Source organism: Scardinius erythrophthalmus, assembly GCF_964197995.2.
Source record: "Scardinius erythrophthalmus genome assembly, chromosome: 20".
Taxonomy (NCBI): Eukaryota; Metazoa; Chordata; class Actinopteri; order Cypriniformes; family Leuciscidae; genus Scardinius; species Scardinius erythrophthalmus.
Window position 1 is genome coordinate 23,754,521 of NC_138240.1, and position 27,844 is coordinate 23,782,364.

Here is a 27,844-nt window from a genome sequence, read left to right on the forward strand (position 1 = left end):
TTTTGACAGATAAGATTAATTTTCTATGGTAGGCCTATATGCAATCAATGGACCCTTTTCACATTCTAAGTCTTATTATTATTAATTATGTACACTTTAAAAAAATATATACTACTGTATGTCACTATATCTCTTCTAAATTCCCTTTTGGAAAGTCATAAAAACAATATAGTGGAATCTTTTCTTTTCTATTCGAGCAAATGGTAATGCATTAATGCAAAAAATATATTTGTTGTAGATTCCATTCACCACTTTACACAACTATGATGGCTTCTGCTTCTGAGAACGCCTGAAAATGTGAAAAGGGTTCATTGTCTCATTTGGAAGTCTGTGCCCTTCAGAGGTCACAGCCGCATACGTCATTGAGGTTGTCTCAGTTCAGTAAAGTAACCATTATAAAATGTACTGTTATTCCTTGTGAACATTAAATGATTGTAATTTCTTTGGAATGCAATGGTTACTTTTCTGAAATGAAGCAGAAATGAAAAGCCTCAGACAAAGGCGACCTCCGGAGGGCGCAGCATTCCAGATAAGACAGCACCATGATTGACTGTTTTACAACACTGACAGCAATTAAAGCTATAATGTGACTGATTATCAAGGCACATGTGAAGTTGACCACCACACTTTCTCTCATGGCAGAGCTGCTGATATAAATATGCCAGATTGAGTAAAAGGTTTACAGAATTAGCTGAAATTACTCTCTCACTCAGTAGGGGCTAGCTAGTTTGCTGCCAACCGTTGGATTGTAGTTATTCTATTAATATGGTAATCATATTTCCCATAAATTCAAGTTTAAGGACTGATTTAGGATCAATAAGAAAATCCTGTTTATGTCCTGTCTGTCCACACACACACACACACACACACACACACACACCCCTGTACAGCAGCAGAAGGTCAGGTCACGTTTGTTCATGCCCTGCTGATATGACACTGTCTCTTGACCTCTCACCTTCTGGTATATGTACAATACTCACATTTACAATATCCCACAGAGCAGCTTTATGGTTCACAGGCATCTGCACTCATAAGAACATAATATCTGTGAGGTCAATGTCTCAGATCAAATGTGAAACGCAGTAAGCCATGCCAGATGTACTGTGTGGATGTAAGCAAAGGTCAAACATGCTAACATCACAATCCCTCTCTACTGTATATCCATCTATATCTATCTATATCTCTATCTCTATATCTATATCTATATCTATATCTCTATATCTATCTATCTATCTGTCTGTCTGTCTGTCTGTCTGTCTGTCTGTCTGTCTGTCTGTCTGTCTGTCTGTCTGTCTGTCTATCTATCTATCTATCTATCTATCTATACAGTATACACATACATACATATATATAAGACTTGCCATGTTGAATGGTGTATTAAGAGATATTAGAAATTTTCAAGATAAGGCACATAATCAATCCTGTTTTGAGACATCTTTCTCTCTTACAAGACAAGAGGGGTCATGTTTAGGAACACTGACCTTACAGAGTCACATGAAGCATCCATCATTGATATACTGTGCTTACGCCTTCAGCTCTTCTGCTTTTTAATAGAGCACAACACTGTAAAAAAACATGGAGGCGGTAGAAATATATAGGCTGTGTCAACAGTCTGACTCAGACTGTGAGGAAGAAAAAGAGCAGTGGAGTTCAAACAGCTCGCTGGCGGTCACACTCTTAGGAAACGACTCGTCATTCTAGATATGCTTGGGTGAAGAGTGATGATGTTCTGATTTCACGCTCGTCTGATGAAATCAGACAAATGCAATTGAATGTGAGAGATCACAAGGTTTGCATACGAGCTTGGAAAATGAAAGCTGTAATAAACGGGCGACTCGTTTTCAAACGGCTTTCTCACAGACACACAAACACTATAGGTCAGATGCATTTTATTCAACAACAACAACAGAAAGAATTTTAAACAAAAGCATGAAAAAAAATCACAATTTCACTGCACAAACTCAAATGTGTTTTAGAAAATTTTGCATTGCATGATCTTAGACTCTTTGGGGAAAACAGAATCATTTTACATATTTAAAAAGCTTTAAACCAGTATTTACTTATGCCCAGTTAAAATGAACGATGCCCTTTTCTCCTAGCACGTTTTTTTTTCACCAAATTGATCTCAGATTCAAACGGCTCTACTGTTAATACTGTCTGTCAAAACACATTTAAGAGGATTTTGATCACTCTTGTTTTGAACTACCTAATGTAAAAGTGTAAGGATGAGATTAAAAAAAATTGCATCAGCTGCAACAGTCATGTGGAGCAACTTTTGTCATTGAAGGCACGAGGAGTAACTGCTGAAAAAGTGCAACTCAAATTTCATAGACCTGTTTGTGAAAATGCATAAAAAGCACCAGCATAGAAGCATAATGGGTGTTGTATTTTGTAGTTTGTTGTCATAGCGAAGACAGCAGACTTAGTTTAGGTGGCAAAAACTGCAGCAAAAAGGGATGTCGTTGCAAAATGTGCATACAAATTACATCAAGCAAGACTCCCTCTACACAGCATGATGATATGTATGAATTTGAGGTATACAAGGATGTATCATAAGCCTGCATGTAAAATTCATGGTTCTAAATCCTCAATTATAAATGTGATTTTTGCTTGAGATTAGTGCAAAGTGATTTCACTACATAACCTCATTTTGACGACAATCTGAGCTTGAGGTTTGTTGTTCATCAAAAAACTTAATGCAATCTTAAAAAGTTCATGAATCATTACAAACAAGATGAGGGTGTTTCCAAAGGAAACACTATTCATTTGCATTTGCAGAGATATTCTTGCTGTAAAGGTGCATGCGTCATGATATTAGCACTCTTTGTGCAAATTCATAATTTCTCAGATAATACACTCATATTACAAGAGCGATGAAGTGTCTGGCTTTACAACTTATAATTAAAATGATTAAAAACAAGCTAATGGAAAACTAATGCCTGATAAAATATCTAAAAGTAAGAAAAGCTTGTAATGCCACAGGTTTAGTACCAAAGTTACAAATGTAATCACATTGTTAAGGACACAATTATGCATTTGATTATTTATATATAAAAAAAAAAAGTTCAAGTCTTTTGCAATGCAACTTTTATCAACTACTTCACACCGATGTTCAAACAATAACTATATGGGTTCCTTGTGATTCATTGGCTACACATTTGATACTGTAGGAGTAGCCAACCACTTTCACATCAGCCGATTATTATTAACAGTATCTCAAAATACAGCCAATTTGTACTGTATGTATTAATCATTTAAAATGAATAAAGTGACCAAAGATACGCCATACAGTACAAATGGTGCCTAAAAAATGTTTATCGTTAAATTATTATTTTTTTGTTTGTTTAAAGTACCACAGAGAGATGCCATTTTAAATAAATTTGAACAGGAACAGTCTTACCTTTTTGAGCATAAACCACAAAAAATAAAAGGTTCAATAAATATTCAATTCAAACTGGCAATTAGTAATACAACTCATCGTAAACAATTTAAAAACCACCTTCAATTTATAAATGAATTCAGTAATATCGTTGGCAGTCAAAACAACAAAAATCCCAAATTGTGAATAAGTGTTGTTCAAACGACACACTACAACAAACAAGCATTTCGTAATCCAGTTCGCTGATGGAGTGAATAATCCTCATTTTCAACCATTTCAAACACAATATTTTAGTTAATTATTGCGTAAGTTTTGTGTTTTGTTTTCTTTCAAATTGTCTCAAGTGTTAAAAGGTGGCAACAGAATGGCCAGTTCTAGGAAACACAGGGGGATTCAAGTTGAGTCAAACATTTTAAATCCTACCTCATTTTCCGAATACTAAGAGGCTTAAAGTTTGTCACATGGTTGGTGGTTGAGGAATGGTGAAGGTGAGAGTTTGGCTGATGATGAAGAGGGTCATGAGTTGGCCAGAGACTGCCTGTGGTTCCCTGCTCTGGGCTTCTGTTTGTCATACTTCACAGACACAATGAGGAAGACCAGGAGTGTGACTCCCTGAATGGCGGCCAGGAGGAAGAAGTAGTAATTCAGTGTGCACCCGTTGATGTTGCCTACAGAGAGAAGAACAGGTGAGAAAAAGGGATGCGTAAAAAAAAACAACTCGCTTTGATGTGAATTTCACAAGACCAAAATTTCAGTAGTCTAACAAGCACAGACACTCTATGGAGCACAGAGATCTCTCTACCTCTGTATACCGGTTGAAACGATCAATGATTCTCATTTGATCAATAAAGTATTGAGTCTCTCTCTCTCTCTTTTATAAAATAACAAACAAAACAACAAAAAGGCAAATCAAGGCATGATTTTATATATTTTTTTTATTATGATGATAATTGCAATGTAAGGGATAATGTACATCCAGCCGGTGGTTCTCTCAAAATAACCCCCGACAGGGAGATGAGGACCCCGACGAGAAGCGGAGGGGTCTTGATCAGCCTGAAGGGGGTTATTTTGAGATACAGAAGAGATTTAAGAGATACAGTATACAGTCATACCACTTATTACACAGCATTTCGCCATATAAATAATTATGAGGATAAGATACATTGATTTCAGATTAAACTGTTTTAAAATCATACCTGTTTGTATCTCATAATCCAACAGTGTACAAAACAATAGTCACAAAATGGCAGCAGCGTTTGTATGAAACAAGAGAGAGCGAGGCCACGATGCTTGATGCCATAATTAAATAACTGTACACAAAATATTGATTCGACTGAGTTTTAATATTTTATTAGCTCACCAAAAAAAACATTCCTAGCATGCGTATAGCGCTGCTGACTTCAGTAACCCGGATGAGCCTGCATTATCTGTTTTGAACGGTTGTTATCTGGGAACAACATACCGCTGGATGGCGCTATTGACCAATCAGAATCAAGTATTCCACAGAGCTGTGTAATAAAAATAAATAAAATAGTTCCTGTCAGGCGGAAACCTCCAAAAATGCTGCTTTGGTCAGACACTGACATGTGTCATTGAATCATTCAAATTTGACCAAAATCAAGCTCAAATGGAGTTACAAGGTTTTTGACCAGCGAGTGTTTTGTCCGTCAGAAGAACAGCCGCGTCTGAGGCAGTTCTTCGCATTATGTTTTCATCAACTTACAGGTTTGGCTGCGTCTGATTTCTCTGTCTTACCCCTTACTCTTACCCCTTCCCCTCGGTTTTGCGCGTTCATGTGAGGGGAAGTGGTGTCCCAATTCTCATTTTGATTAAGGGCTAGGGCCAAGGCGTAGGGCTACATAGCCCTTGAAACGAAGTCTGCGGAGGACCACACTTGAAAGAGAGGGGTAGGAATTTCTCAGAAGTGAGTCGCACAAATGTATGTATTTTCAGCAGTTTAATGACACTCGTGTTTTATGATACCTTTAATAAAACGTTCAAGCGGTTTTAATTGTAATGTTTTTGTTTTGAATCGCTAGTTAACCGCTAGCTAGCATCTATGCGCTATTTGCCGTTTGCTAATGTTTTGCTTATGGTGTCGCCGGCGCCGCCGTTAAATACAATGAAACAATGTCTTTGACTGATGGCACACAAGCGTGCAAAGATAAAGAGAGACCAGGCAATCGATATCACAACCCGAGACGACGGTATCTTCGTTTGTTTATGTCAACGCGTACCGCCTCTGTTGACATAGCAGCCAGCTAGCGGAAAGTAGCGGTAAGGGAAGATGACGCAAACGGTAATCGAGTGGTGTCTCATTTCTTAGAGAAACGTTCTTCCCCCAACCCCCCTTCACTCGGTATCGAAGGGCAAGGGGAAGACGCAGACAAAGGGGTAGGGGAAGGGGAAGGGGTAAGACAGAGAAATGAGATTGGCCCAAAGTTTACTGTAGCTATGTGGACACTCAGTTTTTTTCTGTCATTTGGCCAAAATCCCATGTTATTAAAGATGAAGTGCTTTGGGCAGGCTTTTTTAAGACAGTATTGGCTTAACTCGACGACAACTGCGAGACTAAGACACTCCGCTCGTCAAATACATAAAACATTAGCCTTTAATAGTGTTTCTTGAGTAAAGAAAATGCTGTACTTAATCAAAGAACCAGTTCTTTATTTACCTCTACATTGCAAACAAGCAGAGACGGTCCAAAATGTGTGCGCCACTTCATTCACAATAAAGGTTGGTGGAGTTATGAGGTTGTACAGAGAGTTTGAGGATCCAATGGAGTTACAAGATCGTTTTATTACTTTTCATTGGTTAGATTTTTACAAAACACACACACAGACATAAAGGGTAATTACTCTCACTAAAAAGTATTGCTTTATTTATTACTAATTACATTCTAAATCCCATATCAACCTCGGCCAGTTGAACAATATAGGATAGACATTAAACTGTTCTTTTAATTCTTTCAAATAAACAATAGAAAACTGCATAAATTATTCTTGAACTATCCAAAGTATTTACAGGGAGAAAGTTACATTTAAAAACAAATTTTATCATTAGACTTTGCATTAATTACTGTATAGACTTATATAAATAATTCTATATAAAACAAAAGTGGATTTAACATCAAAATGTATTTACATCAGAAGTAACCAATTAAATCACTTTTTAAAAGTAATCAAAATCGCAGTAATTAATTACTTAGTAATGCATTACTTATCATAAAGTATATCGCAATGTATTGTTATCATCTAAAATAAAGAATATTGCATTTGTTTTCTTTAACTGATACTACTTAACATCCTTCCTTCCGAGATTTCTGATCAATTATAAAGGCATGTGTGCAAGTAGATGAAGAGAAACAGAACATCTGTGACATGCTGCATTCATATGTCAAAAGAAAGCAAAAAACATATGTTTGTGCTTGTTGGATCCCCGAAAGCAACAGAGCGAACAGGCAATCTGCTCCCTTCATACTACCCTACAGCGGCAAAGAGCTTTAACTGATAGCATGTCGGTCCGCACTGCTTGTACGCATCCATTGCAACCTGCAAACCCATCTGACTCTGGTTTATTCAAGCAAAACCTAAACAAGCATTCCTTCTCCATCCAATCTCTCCTTCATTTCCCATCTCAATAAAATGCTTGAGGGCAGACAGAGGTTTTACATCAATACTTACAGGGGAACCATAAACAAAAAGCCACATCTTCACCGGATGAAGGAAGAGCCTATAATTCACCATCTTGGAAGCTTAAGCGAAGCACACTCGCTCGGGTTCGGCTGGAATTACAGACTCAAGAGTCCTCGGCCCGAAACTAACTCTCCTGTTGTTTAAGCCTCTGACTGCTCAGGGCCATTATAGTCCTGGATGATGACTGTGCGTAGTATTAAATTCATCCCTCTACTTATGCTAAATTCTGTACACAAAATCGGTTCACAAATGTTTCCTGTATTATGAATCATAAATCTGAGCCTCACTCTCTCGCTCTCTGAGCTGATGAAAAAGCTGCTTAACACTTCAGATCTGTTCAGAAGAGGTGGTCAAACCTCCGGGGTTAAGGACCATCAAAGAGAAACTCTTAATAAGTAGTTCTGCGAAGGGGCTGTCAACTTTCAGAGTGGCCAAAGCAAGGCCCTGTAGCACTGCTTAGCATTACCTATTTTACAATGACTAAATGTATATGCGTAAGAATGCATTACCATTTAAATAGATGTATTCACATGCACACATCTTGCTGAAATAGGGTCATTAATTAAAGGTATAGCGGAGGATCTTTCCAAATTTTAGATAAGACCCGCCCTCTCCACTTTTTGAAAAGTTTGATTGATTCACCAGAATGATTGACAATTAGGAGGACCAATAGTTTACACTACCCACCAGGAAGTAAAACATCCTCCGCTATACCTTTAAACAAGGTATTACACTTTACAGAGGATTCTACTTTGGTTTGAAGATATCATTAGATGAAGCATCTTTTCGTAGCAACCAACTGAAGGAAAGAGAGATGAAAAAGGCTAGGTGACCCTTGAGGAACATCGTGAGCAACTCCATTAGATATAATTATCCACGGCCTCGAAGAATATTACTAGCAGAAGATAAGAACTACTTGAGATGAGTCACTTCAAGATATGAAAACATATCTTCATAACAGTATGGAGATGCAATGCATTGCTATTCTAAACATGCGCGAATGAAGATGCCGAAGACAACATTTGATTAATCATCAAGTATAGAGGAAGGATTGAGAGATTTCAGATGCTCTCAGAGATCCCGTCCCTTCAACTCAAGCTAGTTTGTGAGTAGTGTAACCATATGGTAGGGGTGTCTATCCTGCACCCTTGTCATAGAGCAGTGCTTCTCAAACCTGTCCTGGGGACACCCCACCACTGCACATTTTGCATGTCTTCCTCATTGAACACACTCAATTCAAGTCTTGTAATATCTAGTAAATGAGCTGACGAGTTGAATTTGTTAGATGAGGTAGATATCCAAAATGTGCAGGTTTGAGGCATAGAGTGTCCTGTCAGCTGTTCAAAGATTCACTAGGGTGGTCATTTCGATCACTTTGCACTACTAAATTGGAAAACTACAAGACACTGAGTGCAGAATTTGTTGGGATGTTAGGATCCAACCAGACCCTATCCCATTCCTGTCTCAATCCCCTTCCTCTTCACTGTCTCAATCCAAAAAAAGTGGCAAGCCATGTTATGGCTACAACAACCTCTTGATCAATTTCTTTGCTGCTTTAATATACTCTGTAACAGCAGGTACTCCCCAATGACAGCAAGTGTTACAAGCAGGTTGACAGTTTGACTGAGAGAGCAATAGAGCTCGGGATCTTACTGCCCTCAAGCAAGGAAAAACAAATGCCCCTGTCTGTGAAAAACGCTGCATTTACAATATCCACATGCCAGAGAACAGCTAAGAGCAAACCAACAATCAATACCCTCAAATGGTCCCCATTCACACCAGAGGCTACCCCAACTCATGGAAATAAGAAGAGTAAAATATTAATTGCTATAGACCTTATTCGCAGCAGCGCCATCATAGATTTTTAAACGGGAATGAAAGCGAGATAGACATGCATCTCTTCAGGGAGTTGTACTGTTATTTAATGGATTATTGGTGTTTTTGGATTGTTCTGCTGACAAAACACAGCAAAAACATCTTTCCAAGAAATTTCAGTAGACAAAAAACTCCAGACAACATGAGCTGTGGAAAATTATAAAATATCTAGGTAGGAGCTTTATACAGTTTTTTTTTCTTTTTTTCTTTTTTTTTTTACAGCGGATGCCATTGAAAACACGGTAAGTCTCCCTCACAGCCTCGCTTTCAAACCTGTCATGCTGCTGCTCTGAATAAGGTCTATTGTGATATTTTGAGTGCACCCCCCACTCTATCCACAGTGCTGTGCGTTGGCGGGTGACACGCCTGTTCTTCCTATGCTTCAGGGAGATGACATGATTTAACAGCAGCACTTGGCAGAATGTGGAGGTGCCGGTATATATATATATATATATATATATATATATATATATATATATATATATATATGTATGTATGTATATATACCGGCTTTTGCATCTTAAGTCTTCACATATATAAGTCTTCACACACACACACATATATATATATATATATATATATATATAGTACCGTGGCAAAAAATTTTAGCCAGAAAGTCTTATTTTAGTTTTAAGCCAGTTATTTATATATTTTGCTGTGGTGTATCAGTAAGAAATAATAATAATAATACCTTTAATGTATAGGTGCCTTTCAAGGCACTCAAGGACTCCATACAGCATAAAAGCATGTCAGTGAAATACAATGCAAAAACACAGACATGCAGATTAAACAAATCAATCAATCACTTTTCACTTAATGTCGGAAAAAGCTATTCTAAACATAAGTTTTAACCTGAGCTTTAAAAAAGGAAATAGAATCCAGCTGGCAAATGTGCAATGGTAAAGAATTCCATTATTTTGGCGCTGAACAGCTAAAAGCTAGACTGGGTAAACCCAGCCCGATCTGCCGGAGATTTGATTTCGCCCTGCAGCTCAGGTTGGAAACCTGTACATTCTTCTATCCTGCTTCCGTTACAAATCTGCGGGGACCAATCACAAACTGGCTTATCCACCTGGCGCGCTATTGGCGGGTTTAACACGATGACGAAAGAGAAGCGACGGTCAACCCAATTCCTTTTAACAGACTAGCTAAAAGCCCTTTCACCGAATGAACTCAACTTGAAATTTGGAACTGTCAATAATTCTGCAAAGATAATGTCAAAGAACATGAAGGAGTATACAACTGAAGAATATCTTAAAGATAAAGAGGAGCCAAATTATGAAGAGCTTTGTTGGTGAGCTAAAAATTTTTTAATGGATACGATAACAAACAGGAAGCTAATGTAATTGGAAAGGAATTGGAGTTATTTGATCAGAGGTACGTGAGTGGGTAACAATCCTAACAGCTGTATCAGTTAATTATTTTATTAAATAATACATTTTTGGTGCAATTATCCCATTTTTCCATTTATTTTATTGTATTGTCTGTTGACTTATTTTAGAATAATAGTTTGAGTGGGCATATCCAAAACTTGGACTGGTAGTCATGAATTTTCCATTTTCCATTTTCCTTGCTGTAGCCCCAACTCAGCTGTATCATTTGCTCTCCAGCGTTAAGGTCTACATGCCCTCATTTCACGTTACATTGCACATTCAGTCTTATATGGCAGCTACACCAAGATAGCAGCAGGCACCTGGAAGTCTCACTCTATGAGGGCCAGCAACTGTATTTGTCTTGCTGCGGCCCTCTGCAGTCCATCATGTAACGGTTTTATTAACCTTTCCTTGGCATGTCATCCCGTATGACTTACATGATCCTCTTTGTGTTCATTTAACAAATATTGGTATTTATCATGTGCGCTTCAAAAGGGTACACCTGTCACATGTGAGGGCTTATCAGGGGTAATTGGTGAAGCAGGAGAATTAAAGATGGAGGAGTAAAGGGGGATGTAAGAGAATGAATCTGGCCAACACAACACTAAGAGTGTGGCACCAGGAACCAGTCTTTCAAATTAATCAACTGAGACCTTATATCCATTTTAAAAGAGTGGAGGAACAAATTTGACGGACCTGAAAAACCGATGACTGCTTCCAACAGGTATTTGCCTTGCCTTGCCTTGCGATATTTTCTATTGCTAACCCAACCCCTATACCTATACATACCCATTACAGAAACATTTGCAAAACAAGTTTTGGACCAATTAAAACCTTAACTAGTGAGGGCCAATAAAAAATCCTCACTAGTAATAATATTTCACTATATAAGTGATGACACTTGAAAATGAATACTAGGCCTACATTACAACAAACATTAACAATTATTAAAAATATTTAATAAATTCATTAACATGTTTGGAAATAACATTTGTTGTATTTTACAGACAGGATAGGCTGAAGAGATGGTGATGTATAGGCTATATTCATACATATAATCTTATGTAGCCTAAGCCCATACCCACAAAATATATTGTAATTAAAACAGCTTAATATGGTGGTGTCTTGATGTTATCATGAAGTAACATAAATAATAAAAAAAAAAAAAAACAGCAGCCATACTTTATTCTAGTTGGAGCTAAAGTGTAAAAAAAAAAAAAAAAAAAAAAAAAAAAAAAAAAAAAAGGTACAAAAATGTACCTTTCACATCTAAACCTAAACCGTTGTAGCCATTTTTGCTACATAATTTTACCCTAAGGACCTATTGTGGACCTTTAAAGGTACAGTTATATATTTTGTACCCCTAGGAACAACATTGTACCTGCACAGTACCTTGTTTTCTGACAGTGCACAAGTGTAACCAAACCTGTACAAAAATACACACACATGTACATGTGTGTGCTTGTGTGCGTGTGCGTGTGTGCATGTGTGTGTGTGTGTGTGTGCATGTGTGTATTCCATCATTTGCAGTGCTTCATAGGAGAGGGAGGGGATTAAACAATTCTTTTGGCCCAATTTGTGATTCTTTAATTTAAGGAAATTTCTATTGATGTAGAAAATAATTGTTAAACACAATTATTTAAAAGTCATCTGAAATAATGCGGCCTGATGGCTTCAACAAAAGCAGATACAATCGATTAACAACCACATAGGAAAATAAATTACACACCTCAGCCTAAATCCATACTTTTAACCATCCATTTTCACTAATTTGTCCCTCAATGCTGTTTCTCTCTTAGACACAGAAAAAGCTCTTCCACTCAAAACACTATTACTTCTTATTATCCAACAGAGATTGGCCAGCACACAGACAGACTTGCGCTGCACTTGACCTGAGAGTTCAGAAAGTCTTTGCCATGCTTCCTCGCTCCTGCTGAATAACACATACTGCAGAGGTAAAATGTGCTCAGCAAGGCAGCCACGAGCTTCGAGGAGGAAGTGTGTCTGCTGATCAATAAAACTCTCCAAACACATTGCTACACAGCAGACTGAGGGGACAGATATTGGTTTAATTAACGTAGTAGAGGCAAGGTTAGAGACAGGAAGAAAGAAAGGAAATAAAGAGTCATTAGAAGAAAAATTGTGATTTTAACTTTTAGACGTTTTAGTTTTAGAAACTTTTAGTGGGTTTTAACTCTTCTAGTATTTAAAAGGACAGCTCACCCTAAAATATATATTCTGTCATCACTCTCCCTTATCTTATTCTTAACTCAAACTGCATGTCTTACTTCCTTATGAGGAAAACAAAAGGAGATATTGTACATAAATCAAAGGATATTGTACAAAGCAAACACACTCATAAGTCAATAAAATCTTTTTTTTTTTTTGGAAGTACAGTGACGGAAGTGCCTAGTTAGTTTTGTTGTGATTTGTCTTAATTAATTTCTCAATGCGTTTGCTGACCACACACTCCTCATTAGAGACACACCAGGCTGCCAAACACTTGCAGAGTTTCCAATTACGTCCACAAAAGACAAAACAAGAGCTGCCCATAAAAGACATTAACCGGCCCCATAAATGTTTGGCAGCCTGAGAGAGAAATTTAGAGATTGAAAAAGTGAAGCTTGATTTATTTATGTGGAATCATGGAAGGAGACACTGGAGAAGAAAAAGACGACAAGATCCTGTTTACTTTACAATTTCAATTTCTATCGATTGGCTGTTTTATGCAAAACCTAATCAATGCATCACTTTTGTTACACTGAAATAACTTCTAGTAGAATTGCAATAGGTTCATTTACTCATTCAATTGAAGTCTCTTATTCTCACCAATGCTGCAATTATTTGATAAAAAAAATACGCTAAAACAATAATATTGTAAAATATTCTTACAATTTAAAAAGTAATTTATTCTTGTGATGGCAGTTTATTTTTTAAAGGAATAGTTCATAGTACTGTAGAAAGTGACTTACATAGTAGAAAGAAAAAAAATACTATGGAAGTCAATGGGGTTCATCAACTGTTTGGTTACCAACATTCTTCAAAATATGTTTTCAGCAGAAGAAACAAATTCATATATGTTTGAAACAACTTGAGGGTGAGTAAATGATGACAGAATTTTCATTTTGAAGTGAACTAATCCTTTAAGTCCATCCTCTTTTATGAGTATGTGTCTCTGACGAGAACAGATTACGCAGAGAGACAGACTGAGGTCAGATCAACAATATTTCAGTGCTACTCGTCCGATGCCTTGACGGCTTTTCTACAGGAGATTACACAGTCAGCACACAGAGTTCGATGCCATTTGTCAGAGTCTGCAAACACAGAGATGTTAATATGTTATGGCTCTCTTGTCTCGGGAGATCTCTGGGAGCAATGAATAAATGGTACCTGCATTATGCAAACAAACAAAATGGATTTGTCATACAAGAAGTCAAATGGTAACATGAACACTATAATATAAGCAAAGTTGCATCATATTGATCAAAAGCATCAGCAAGTTTTCTATTTCAAATAAATGCTGTTATTTTGATCTGTCTATTCATCAAAGAATCCTGAAAAAAAATATCATGGTTTCCACAAATATCAAGCAGCACTACTGTTCTGAAGGTTGATACTGTAATTATAAGACATATTTTTGCCAATTTACATACGGCGACAGATGTCAAAAGACAATTTGTCGGGTTTTTAGTTATTTTAAATCAATATCTACATTTTTACTGTATTTTTGATTAAATAAACTGAGAAGACTTCAGAAGACTTCTTTCAAAAACATAAAAAAATCCTACCAACCCCAAACCTTTGAACGGTAGTGTATATATTAACTGACTTGAAGTCAAGGTACAGAATAAAGCTGACACAAACTTGTTTCACTATCATCTCCTTGTTCTCACTCATATTCCTTTGAAAGACACCTTTCTTTCCTTTTGTTATATTCAGAGAACACACCTTCTCTTTCCCTGAGACTCTTGGCCTCGATTAAAACATTGACATTTCTGAAAGTGGCAGATACAGATTCAAGGCCAGGAAGAGAGGGTCATGTCTGAGAGCCCTGTGGTTCTTTGCATGTTTTTAAGCTGACCTGAGATCAGACAGCCTCGCACATCGAGGTTCACCTCGTGGGGGAAAAAAAGAAAAACGGAGGAGCTTCCTGGGTGTCCAGAGAAAAGATTTGAAAGAATTAATTTTACCAATACCGAGAGGCAAAGCTGTGCCTGGTGACACCTGCAGTCCTGCAGATAAAATAAAGGATGAGGGGAAAATGTCTTTGAAAATACTTATCAAAGCCTGCATCATAGGTTGGAAAAATGTAATAAAACTTCTAGGAAATGAAGCAAAAGTTTTGCTATAAAAGATTGTTGAAAAGGGCACATCTACAACACGACATCTCGTCCAGAAGTAACTTCTTCACTACATGTAGAGCAAAATCCCAGTCGACATTTCTCTTGTCAAATTAAACACTACGAGAATGAAGCCCATCGTTATTTTGGCAAAAACACACACACACACACATATTTGCATTAATAAGAAACTAGATTTAAAACATTGTAAAGAAAAGGGAAATGAATAGTGTTGTAGTGCTTGACTTTGCAAAGCTTGGGACTTTTTGGGAATAGTGATAGATTTGAAAATTTCGGAATTTAGGAACAAAGAGAAAAAAAAAAAATCACAATTGCGTGATATAAACTCGATATTCTGCCCAGTTTATACAATTGTGTTTTTTATTCCCACAATTATACAGTGGTGGTCAGAATTAATGGCACCCCTGGTAAATATGATCAAAAATGGCTGTAAAATTGATCTTTCATTAAAAAAAATAGCAAAAATCTAACTTTTCATTGAAGTAAAAGAATTGAAAGTGGGGAGGAAATCACATTATGAAATAAAAGTTTTTCTCCAAAACACGTCGGTCACAATTATTGGCACCTCTAGTATATTCCCATTAATATTTACCTTTATTTAGCACACCAGGGTGACTAGGAACATGAAACTGTCTAGCTATGACTTCTTGTTTCACAGAAGTTTATGACGAATACACAAAAGCCAAATTCCCTTAATCATCCATCACAATGAGTAAAGCCAAAGAATATTGTTCTGATGTGCATCAAAAGATTGTTGACCATCACAAAATAGAAAGTGGCTGTAAGACAATAGCTAAAGAATTGAAAATCCCCATTCTGACCATCAGGGCAATAATTAAGAAGTTCCAATCAACTAAAGATATTACGAATCTGCCAGGAAGAAGACGTGTGTCTATATTGACTTAATGCACGGTGAGGAGGAAAGTTTGATCAAGGATCACACATGGAGAATTGCAGAGATTAGATGAGTATTGGGGGTCAGAAAGCCTAAAAAAAATGATCAAACTACCCCTACACAACCACATGTTGTTTAGGAGGGTTTAAAAAAAAATCCTCCTTGCTCCTCCAAAAATAAACTCCAGCATATTCAGTGGTCAGACACGACTGGAACTTCAAAAGGGACCGGGTTCTATGGTCAGACGAAACAAAAAAAGGGCTTTTTGGCAGCAAACCCACCAGATGTGTTTGGTGCAAACAGGGATAAAAAGTACCCCTTGCCTACGGTTAATTATACTGCTGGATCTTATATGTTGTGGGCCTATTTTCCTGCTGGAGGTCCTGGACATCTTGTTCAGATACATGGTATTATGGATTCTAGCAAATACCAACAGATCAAAAATAAAAGGCTGACTGCCTCTGCTAGAAATCTTATAACGGGCCATGGTTGGATCTTCCTTCAGGACAACGGTCCAAAACAAACATCAAAATCAACACAAAAATGGGTAACGGAGCACAAAATGAAGCTTCTGCCATTACCGTCCCAGTCCCCTAAACTGAACCCTATAGAAAATGAGTGGGGTGAACTGAACAGAAGCAGGACCAACATGAACTTGTGAATCTGAAGGATCTGGAGAGATTCTGTACGGAGGAATGGTCTCTGATCTCTTGTCAGTTATTCTCCAAACTCATCAGGCATTGTAGAAGAAAACTCAGATCTGTTATATTGGCAAAAAGTATTTAAAGGGGCAGTAAGTAGGAATTACTCCCATCTAGTGGTGAATTTGTATTTTGCCATCCATAATTTTGCTCTCCAGCGCCTTGCGTTTTCAAATGCGCGTTGCATCTACGGTAAGCGATATGTACCAAAAAGCTTTGACAGGATGTCTTCTAATAGCACCTCGTCGAGTTTTCCTTCTGGTGAACTGGTTTGTTATTTCAAACAAACTACAACTTGACACAACGAACAAACAAATATTACAGTTTTGAACAAACAAAACTTACAACCTTGTTTATAGGACCTTCTTTACTTTACTCAATAGCTGCTATTCATCAAAGAGCCTGTTTAACTTTTAACTATGTTCTACTGTCTATATCAGTGTTTCCCAACCTTTTTTTCAGTCAAGGCACCCTTTGAAATTTAAACAAAAAATGTGTGGCACCCTACACTATAGTTGTCACGATACTACTTTGATACTATACTTTGAAATGTCCTGGGTTTTTTTATTTTATTTTTGATGTGCACAAATAAATGACAGGTAGGCTACCATAAGATTTTCTTCTTCCTGTTCCTTTTTTTTCTTCGTTCATGCATGTTACAAATGAATGAATGAATTAAACATTTTTAATTTTATATAATATAATTTTGTTATAATTGCACAAGATAGCTTGTTTTTACTATATTTTATGTAGCCTAATAATTTCACAGTAAATCTCCAAATTAATGTAGAAACATCATAAAGACAGTACTGTATATTTCAAATAATTGTTTAATGGCATCTTTTTATGAATGAAGTGTTATTTGATTCTGATGTCACTGCTGCACTGTCACATGTGGATCCCACACGCGTCCCATTTTCTCACAACTCTTAACGTTCATTTAAGTCTTTATTTAACTAATTTAAGACTGCTCTTATGAGGACACTCAAAGCGAAAGCGCGAAAGAGAAGTCGAGTCTGGCGCGTGTCAGCATCACAGACAGCGCATTCTCTTTTGTATTTTCTCGCTTGCATGGTTAGAAGCATTGGCATGAAGAAGAACGTGATTATATAATGTAACGCTAGACAAAGGATGACAGAAAAAAAAATGATGCTTTAATTGCGTTAAATATTTTTAACGTGTTAAACTGAAAAATATTAATCGCACGCGTTGCGTTGACAGCAGCACGGACATAACCGATGTGTTTATGTGAATACGCGGCAAGACGGATAGGCCGCTGTCAGTAGCCTAAAAGAGGCCTAGAAATAGGGTTTCGTTCCACCAAGTGGGGCACTAATTTTTCTTTTGCTTAATATGTTCAACGTTAATAAAAGGTATCCAAGCAAAAAGTTCTCCACGCATTTTCCTGCAGTTAATGAGAAAAGTGTATTTATTGGCGCACTATATTGATTGCGTATTGAGACGTCTAAAACGGTTGAGCTCGATTTTCAACCAATCAGCATCGAGAATGTAAGTAGGTCACAGCCGAAATCAAGCCAATATCACTACGCACATGTAAACAGAGGAGGACGTAAGCAGCGCATCTTCATCTGATAGCGGCGATCAAGCTCGATTAACACCCGTAAAGTGTATTCTTCATGTCGGAAAAGATGGTGGGAAAGGTGGAAAGGTCCGCAGCCCTTTACTGAAGTCCGATGGGAAAAAATCAAGAAATGTGCGTAGGAATGGCTCAAAACGTCGGACACTACGGAGCTAACGTTAGCTATCTATTTCTCTCTATGGCTCTGGGCGGAACTGAATGGAAGCCTCCGTGGACCTACCAGGGGGGCTGGGATTTGTATTATTTTGAAGGTACCCCCGGGCGCCACCATTGATTAGCGGACCCCAACCTGCAGTTAGCATCCCATTGACTCCCATTCATTTTGGCGTCACTTTGACAGCGAATAACTTCACATCTGAGGCGTTTAAAGACTCCATTTGTCCATTATTTATTTCTAAAGAAACACGAAAATGTATAAAAGGCTCCATTACCTTGTATCTTACGTTATGGCCCTGTAGAAGCAGTTTTTGTAAAAGTAGGCTAACGATTGCGTCACAGCCACGCGACTCTCTGTCGCACAGTAGGAAATTACCGTATGGACAGGAGGAGAAGCTCGCGGGCAATCGGGGGGACGTCGAGGCAAAATGACAAAGTAATTAATCAGAACACCTACTAAAAGTTTCTCCTGCTCCAAGATCATGGACAGCTCCTACTCACACTCTCCGTCTCTGCGAGTTTCGGAAGGGAATGATTCAGATTTCTCTTGGCACAGCCACTAGAAGACAGACGGTTTGCTCACGTCACATCTACGTCGTCGAGCTCAGTTTGAGTCTGCGCAGTACGCTGGACCCCCAGGAAGTAAGAGTTTCTAATTGGCTTCACTTTGTCTCCGTTGAATCCAATGGGGTCGCTGTGTCCATTTCTTTTACTGTCTATGGGACCTACCCGTCCTATGTATATAAAGATCATAAATTCTTTGTTTACGAGGACAAGTCAGATCATTGGCAGAGGTATTTGGACACCATTAAGGACATATTTATGAATAAAAATATTGATTTTAGATAATAAAATACCTAAAAAGATACATATTGTCCCTTTAATAACAGGGAGCCAATAATTATGGCCAGCGTGTTTTGGAGAAAAGCATTTATTTTATAATGTGATTTACCCCCCACTTTCAATTCTTTTACTTCAATGAAAGGTTAGATTTTTGCGAATTTTTTGAAAGATCAAAAGGATAAACAATGCAGATTTATTTTTTACAGCCATTTTTGATCATATTTACCAGGGGTGCCATTAATTCTGACCACCACTGTATATAGATATGAACTCGCAATTACGAGAAAAACAAATATAATTGTGAGACAATTCTTTTAAATGTTATATCATGCTGTAACTGTAGTGCTAATACATTATGCCCCCTATGAACTGTATGTGGATATTATGTAGATCTGTAGCATACATCAAATTCATGCATTAAGTAGACTAATAATCACAGGTTTCATCAGTCCAGTCAATCCATTTAATAGCTTGCAACCATAAACGTCTGAGTTTAGCTTAAGAGGTCGCCTTCAGTGCCGGTATTCTGTAAAAATGAAGACCATCTCTTTTTTTACATTCCGATTCTGACATCCTAAGGCACAACACCACATTTATTTATCTATTCCGTGGATCTCACCTGTTTTCATCCACTTGTCACTTGCAACTGCAGTTACGTAACTGTGACGTCTGCTCCCAAATGGTCTATAAGTAACTAGATTTTACATTTCTGAAGAAAACGAAAACAAGTAGTGTTTTCCTATGCAAAACTTAGGACTATTTGGGAAGAGACAGATTTGGAAAAAGCTCATTATCAAAATGAATGATGGTTTACATCAATGGCTAGTTGATTCATTGATCTTTAGGAAGCTCTCTATTGCTATGCTGGTTTCATATTCACTTGACCCCAATCAGATTAGGGTTTTTTTTCAGGGAATTTTACAGAAGGAGAACAACAGAATGGGACAGAACAAAAGGGTCTTGAGATTTGTTTTTAAAAAATTATTTCAACTTCAAATTTTAAAAAACATGGTGCGAGACACTCAAAGAAAGCAGCACAAGTTGTGAGGCATGAAAAAAGCATGAATTAAAAAATAAAACATCTCCAAAAGAGTCTCATCGTGCAAACTGTCTAACAGCTAGAACTGTGTCAGCATGGTATGTAAGGTAAATACCGACACTACAAAAAAAGAGAAAAAAAAAAAAAAAGAGAAAAAAAACTACTACTGAAAAAAAGTGGAGTGCCTTTCCTTTACCATGCCAAATGCAGCAAAAGATAAGCATGGATGTCCAACGAGCTGCAGATTCACACCTGCTAGCCTATGGGGACCATGGAAGCTCTCTGGTGATCAGTGCGATAAGAGATCCAGTAACGTTGTGTGAGCGGTAGCCAATAGCCCTGTGGGACGACTGCCTCCACTTTTACAAAGGTTATCATCAAGTGTTGTAGGATTTTAAGTAAGAGAGCATGCTGAACTTACCCTCGCATGCAACCTGAGAGGTAGGTTTGATCTGTTAAATGGTATTCTGGGAAGAAGCTCAAATTTGTGAAAATAAGTGCTAGAGAGTGTGTTACAGAGCTGAATGCTGGGTAATCTGGCCCTGCAGCTAGTGATTAATACCTGGGCGTCCGATCCTATAAAAGTTGGAGTCTGTATATGCATCCACAGGCGCGCCACAGGCTTGGATGGCGTCTGTGTGTACATACTTTGAAAGTTCTCTACTCAATGCTGCATAATTCCCTCTCTCTCTTCATTTCCTGCAGAGTCCAACACCACATGAACCAGGGAGAGAGAACAGTAATGGAGTAACCAGCAGAGATAAAGAATAACATTATGCTGCTGGCCAAAAAAAAAAAAAACAACAACATGAAACCCGGACCGATCTTCTCCTGTTGTTCAGACACAAAGTCATCCTGGGCATCTAATTCAGATTTCACAAGTGTGTGATAGTCTGCAGGAGTCTTTTCTTCTTCTGTTTGGGGAAGAGAGAGCAGATAGAAAGAATTTGACTATGTTGGAGTCTAGCAGCTAACACATGCTGGCTAAACGAGGTGACTATCAAACTTTTTTTTTACCCGGGGTTATGAAACCCTGCTCCAGTGTTAGTCCCAGAGCTGTGTTAACCCCATATTGCAGTGGTAAACGTGTAAAGTTTGAAACAATGTGGTGTTAGAATGGTTTGGCTAGATGCTTTAGCAAAAGACACCCAATCACGTGTCAACCAATCAACACAGCATGTTTTTATAAAGGAGCATCTCCGGTGGAGAACAGTGACTGGATCTTAAACCTTCAGATGACACAAAGCTCTTATCTCCGTCGCTTTAAGTTACCAAAAAAGAAACCACACAGGAAAACCCACAACACGCAATATAGACACGTGCTGTGCAGCGTAGAGCGGCTCTCTTGTAATGTATGAGATGACAGACAACAGGCCCTATTTTTAACGATCTAAGCACATGGTCTAAAGCACATGGCGCAAGTGCACTTAGGGCGTGTCCAAATCCACTTTTGCTAGTTTTACGACGGGAAAAATGGTCGGCGAACCCGGCGCATGGTCTAAAAGGGTTGTTCCCATTCTCTTAATGAGTAAAGGGTGTGTTTTGTGCATAACGTGCAAAAAAACAATCAGAGTGTAATTTCCCATTCCCTTTAAAAGACAATTGCGCTCACGCCATGGCAGATTCGCTTTTTACATGGTGGAATTTGCAAGCGGAGAGACTAAATGCATCTCCAGAGAGCAAACAGATCTGCTCGTGCGCAAGGTTAAAGCGTGCAAGCAGACCATCTATGGCAGTGGTTCCCAACAGGGGGGTCGCGGCCCACAAGGGGGCCTCAGCGAGCTCTGTGGGGGGTCGCGTAGTATTTTGAATAGTTTTGGGCAATGAGCATTAAATACAAGTCCTTAACTTTTTTCTGTTCAAAATTTACAAAATGTATATTATGAGCGAGTTCATCATGAATCCATTTTCCAATCCGTGTTTTTGTCTTATCCTGAACCACTATGGTACACCTATAATAAGTGTTTACATTGGGACTATTTCACACTGGTTCGGATCGCTGCCGGAGTAGCCCAGTACCTGCGTGACTCGTCATAGACGTACACAGAGAGAAGTAGTTCCGGCTACAATGTTCTTCCGAAAGACGCATTATTATAAACGCAAGTTTATTATCGCTCGTTATAGCGCCAAAAGCGTCAAGAATAAAGCCTCACATTGATAAAGCCTCACAAATAACATGCAAGTATTGAGTTCCCAGACAGCAGTCATTTTGTAATAGCCTATATACTTTTTTTTTTTTTTTTTTTTTACCTACACACCAGTGTGAATATTTTTGTTATTGCATTTTTAAATAGGGCCACTTTATCGGCTACTCCTAGGCTTACGTTTTTAAATTACAAAGTGCCTACTGATGTTTTTGTTATTGTATTTTCAATATTATAGGCTATTATTTGTGCATAAACATATCTGGTTATAGTAAACATACCGTTTGCTTGAAAACAACATATTCTGTCATCCTTGCTGCAAGTTTACAAGAGCAATAATATCATTAAATGTGAAGGGGGGCCCTAAAATATTTTCTTGGGAAAAGGGGGGTCTCAGACAAAAAAAGGTTGGGAACCACTGATCTATGGGACAAGCCGGATTCCACCATATCTTTACATACACAATATTTATCTTTCACATTGTAATCCTTTTATTTTTTTATATTTGGCATGTTTGTGTGCTGCTGCTGTGTGTCTAATAAGCAGAGTGTACGCGCATTGTGGACCCGCCTATAGGTGCATATTACTAACACTCTCTTTAAATAACAAAAAAAAAAACTATTTTCGCAGTCTATTTCAGTTGCCTCAAAATAGCAACGCACCAACAGTGAAGAGAACACACCTCGTTTTTCAGACCAGTTTTTGCGCACAAATGGGCGCAAATGCATTTGCTACAACGTGTCGCAGGACATGAAAATGATAACTGCATCGGGCTGAAACTAGCAAAAGACACTTGCAAAAATCCTGGCGCCGGCCGGGTAGCCTGGGTTTCCTTATGCCGCCTTGCGCGCAGCGCGATTTTATTCACGCTTCTAGGCAGCCTGGATTCCATGGACCAGATTTTCGCCGCAGCGAGGGGACCAATCACAGAACGGGGAGGGAGCAGCAAAACGATGACAATGTCTATGCGACACACAGAAGCAGTTTGTTTATATCTATGGATCCAACATGGCATCAGACGCGAAGTTACCTTTCAATGCAGCCTTGGATAGTGTTCTAAGTAGTTTAGAACGCAAGTTTATTTCGTCTTCTTCCTCGTCGAATTTCTGTCGCTCTACATACGTCATCTGGTATAATTGAAATGATTGGCTAGAAGCGTAGATGAGCTACGTACAGGCGCATTTGATAGACATTCGTAGCGCCCAATAAACAGCTCTGGGCATTCGTAAACCACGCCTCAAATACGAGAAAATTAACATGTGGTTCCCAGACCACGTCTCAATGAGACGAGGTCTGAAGTTAGCCAGGCTACCAGCCGGGTGTATGATAGGGCAAAACTAGTTTTCCAATCTGGTGCATTTCACACAGCGTGGGTCACACAATGCGGTTGTGAGTCCTGAAAATTTACAGGTATGAGTTCAGTCATTGAATGCAGTTGTCACTACAGCAAATAACTCAACTGTGTTCGAATGTGACCGTATTAAGGACTCAAATACAGGACTGACAACCATATTCTGCTGCTGTATGAATGTAGCCATTCACGGTATGTCGTAACTACCGGAGAACGTATCACTCGTAGAACTTGTGATTACAACTTGTACAGTGGGAATTTTCTGAGAGCTCCAACTTGTCATAAAAATGTAGAACGTCACGTCACGTGTTGTCATCTCAAAATTACGGTAATTATGAAATGGCATGAATGTAGCATTTATTCATATTATAAAATGTGGACATTGCAGGTTTGAGTCTGACTGTTCTTTCACAGTCAATTCTGTTTCTTCCACTTCTCATCGTTTCCTGTCCAATCACTAAAAGTCGCATGAAAGAAAAAGCAAAAAAAAAGCAATGTGTCATATAATTTATATTAAGGCCCACTCTAATATCCCAGTGATCCTTGCCAAACAAAAAGAGCAAAGAGGGACAGATTTGAAGTACATGCACTCTCACTGCTGCCATTAGCAGAAATGCCTCACACCTGTCTGGGTGTGCTGTATTAATGGGTGCGGAAGTAGTTTGTGGGTAAATTGTTCATTTGCCTCAGATACACAGAATGGGTGGGAGTGCATCTGGACCATTGAACTGTCATTGCGATGGAAATCACATCCATCTACTGTCTCCTTTGTGCCATTCATCGTCCTCGCTGTGACAGATTTACAAACCGATTCTGGTGTAAGCCTGACATGACCATCAATTAGCATGCACATTCATAATACCAGACCCGACACTCAGTTACGGCTCTCTTTCTCCACTTCAAGAGTTGGGTTTACTCAAATTTGCCAAGACAACAGAAAACAGCATGTAACGTAACATAATGTGAAATTTATGAGTAACAGACTATTCAGCGGAAAGTGTAGGACAGGACTTGATTTAGTTGGATGCTGAAAAGTGGGTGGTTGATATTGGTTGGTTGATATTTCTTTTTCACCTTTCAGAGCTACTATATTATTACATTTTAATAAAAGAATATGAATAAAATGTTTATACAAAATGACATCATGTATTGACGATTAATACACATCAATACCAGGGACAATAATAAATAAAAAAATCATGGGTCCATTTTGATTTCAATATGGAAATAAAATAATGGCAAATGTTTTTGAAACAAAAAAGCTTGTTGAATGCACTACTATGCATTGCCATGATATTAAGTTAAGGAAACTAAACAACCGAGAGAAATGTGCATCTACAACCTCAGATTTAACATTTGATTTGTACGTCAGCATCGGGGAATAACACTATAATCTCATTAAAGGTAGAGAAAGCTACTTACATGTAAAAAGGTAACCGTAAAGACGTAAACACAGCTTTTGTGTCTTTATCAGCCTTTCCATGTGTATACTGGCCCTGATAATCATCACAAATACTTACCGCTTGCTCCATTTCTGTAAATCTGTTTTTATGAAAGAATGGCTCTCTCAACCCGTTGCTCTAGTCTTCGTAAACAACAGCTTGCACCCCCTGCTGGTGAGGTCGACTAACAAATGGAGATTATCAATCAGCAATCTACTGACATTCCTGCCGTTTCTGGATGTCAAATGTTGAATTTTCTGTCGAATTTGAACCACTGAGTTTGTGGAAGCGAATTTGTAAAACAAAATTGCCTGTTGAATATTATAGATTGTATTTTTAAACAGAATGAACATTTTGGAAGATAAAATCTGAAAGGTGAATATGGATTATTGAATTTTTAATAATGAAAATCTGTGTGAAATGTTTTGAATTGAAATAATCAGTTTAAATATATAACTATGTTGAATTTCAGCCCATAAAAATGCAAGCCCTAAACATACAATTCAACAAGCTTTTTTGTTTCAAAAACACTTACCATTATTTTACTTTCATATTTTATCTCCATGCATAATAAAGTTTCAGAATCTAAACCCTATTTGAAGATGAAAAAGTAGCATCACGGCAGGCTAAGCAATATTTTCAGTTAATAATGTATATTTCACTGTATATCAGAATAACCGCAGTGTGAACTAGTTTAGAATCGCCTTCTAAACAGATGGAAGCAGAAATAAATGTAAAAAAAAATAAAAATCTGTATGCTGATACTATGTATCTGATTCTTCATAATATGTGTCATCAATCATTCAAAAAACCAACAAAATACTAAGCTTTTGGGGGGGGGGGGGCAGGATACACAAATAAACAAATGCACACACACACACACACACACACACACACACACACACACACACACACACACACATAAACAGTGGGCAAATGGGAACTCACCTCTTGGGTTCAGCTGACTACTAATGACTACGCTCAAGCCTTGGTACGTGGACACGCACTCATAAAACACACATCATCCATCAAGCACATGTGCTCACCTCGTCACTTCATCTCTGACACAACCGTGAGCAGAAAGGTACGACCTTTCTTCCCCTTGGCATAATTACAATAAATCGCATTTACACAGAATGCTGATCAGGGACCATCTTTCATCATTGATTTCATTCATCAAGATGGAACATAAAAGTCATTGATTTTCAGGATATTTTACATCAATCAGCTTACAAATGATAATTGCATAAAAGCTGTGTTTCTTAAAAATGCAAGCTGTTAAAATAGGACTTAAAGGGATAGTTCACCCAAAAATGAAAATTAGCCCATGATTAACTCACCCTGAATCCATCCCAGATGTATATGACATTCTTCTTTCAGACGAATACAATCAGAGTTATATTAAAAATGTCTTGGCTCTTCCAAGCTTTATAATGGCAGTGAATGGCTGGATGACTTTGGAAGTCCATCAAAGCGCATCTATTCATGATAAAAGTGCTCCACACGGCTCTGGGGGGTTAATAAAGGCCTGCTGAAGTGAAGCGATGCATTCGTGTCAGAAAAATATCCATGTTTAAAACTATATCGACTAAAATAACTAGCTTCCAGCAGATGGCCGTACGCATCGATTTACGCCAAAAGAGTAACACTTGAACTTGACGGACAACGTAATGACGAACCGCAAGAGGCGTCAATTGCGGTCATTATGTCGTCCGTTGCGGTCATTACGTTGTTCACTTCAGAAGGCCTTTTTAAACCCCCCTGAGCCCTTTAATCATGAATAGATGCGCTTTGATGCACTTCCAAAGACATACAGCCATTCACTGCCATTATAAAGCTTGGAAGAGCCAGGACATTTTTTAATATAACTCTGATTGTATTCGTCTGAAAGAAGAATGTCATACAGTATACACCTTCAATGGCTTCTAATTTTCATTTTTGGGTGAACTGTCCCTTTAATATTGAGTTCAATTGAGTTTATACTGAGCTAAATAAATGTTATGTACCCTTGGACCTTTTCACAAACCTTTACATTTTCATTAAGTCATAATTAAGTATGCTTATCAAGCCCTTTTCCTCACAGGTCTCCACTGTAGCTAATTTTAGGTTTTATGATCATTATAAGAACATATGGTCCCCTCAATGCAGGCAAAGCCTGACCCTCACACACTCACATTTATATTCATGCACACACTTATTCCAACAGACAGACTTATCAAAAGCTAGGCAAGCTGCATCTGTTTCATCCCAGACCTTATGCAGTGCTATTCACATATCTTCTTCTACATTCTAACACACTCACACAAGTCTTACCAAAGTCTTTATGCGAGGACATCCAGCCGATGGCTTTGAGAGAGACGATAGCAAGAAGTCCAGATCCCACAAAGGAGCCGATGCCGGAGAAGAAGAAGAACAGGCCCATTATAGCGCTCTGCATGGAGCGCGGGGCTGCGGAGTAGGCGAACTCCAGACCTACAAACACAAGAAGATGCAAAAACCAATGATGAAAGTCTGAAGTTTGCTTCGAAATACATGATCAGAACCTCAAAAGTATCCAAGGCACTCTACATGTCCACATACACAGAAAAAACATAGTCTTGTGGAAAAGATCATGGTTAAAAAAATGACATGCAACAGCGGTTTCATTTGTTACAGGCTCGCTGCATGTAGATACAAGTGCTCACAAAGACACATGGGAATTCACTAAGAATGATTTGCTGTTTATTCTCATACACTTTCTATACTGTTGTATCAACTTGCAGCCAAAGAGTTCTGACTTTTGTGAATAAGACGTGATCTTAATGAGCCTTATTTGCATAGAAATGAGGAGTGTTTGTATTAAAAGAGGCTGCAATATATGTGCATGTTCTACTTAAAAATAAAAAATAATTTAACAATAAATGGTTTGATAAAAAAGATATTAACATTATCATGTCCATTATTACCATGCTAAAAATCTTCAGAGAGTTGTCATACATATATATAAAATA

The 27,844-nt window shown here is 38.0% G+C and overlaps 1 protein-coding gene across 1 annotated transcript in view; it reads right to left on the reverse strand.

Annotated features, from left to right (window-relative positions):
* Window positions 1-1,872: 1,872 nt before the first annotated feature.
* slc15a4 (solute carrier family 15 member 4) overlaps window positions 1,873-27,844 on the reverse strand; it is a 64,418-nt gene continuing 38,446 nt past the window's right edge. The window contains exons 8-9 of the mRNA XM_081349343.1: window positions 27,168-27,326; window positions 1,873-4,047 (exon numbers count right to left, since the gene is read on the reverse strand). Coding sequence (XP_081205469.1) covers window positions 3,896-4,047; window positions 27,168-27,326 — 311 coding nt within the window. The 3' untranslated portion in view covers window positions 1,873-3,895. The remainder of the gene's footprint in view (window positions 4,048-27,167; window positions 27,327-27,844) is intronic.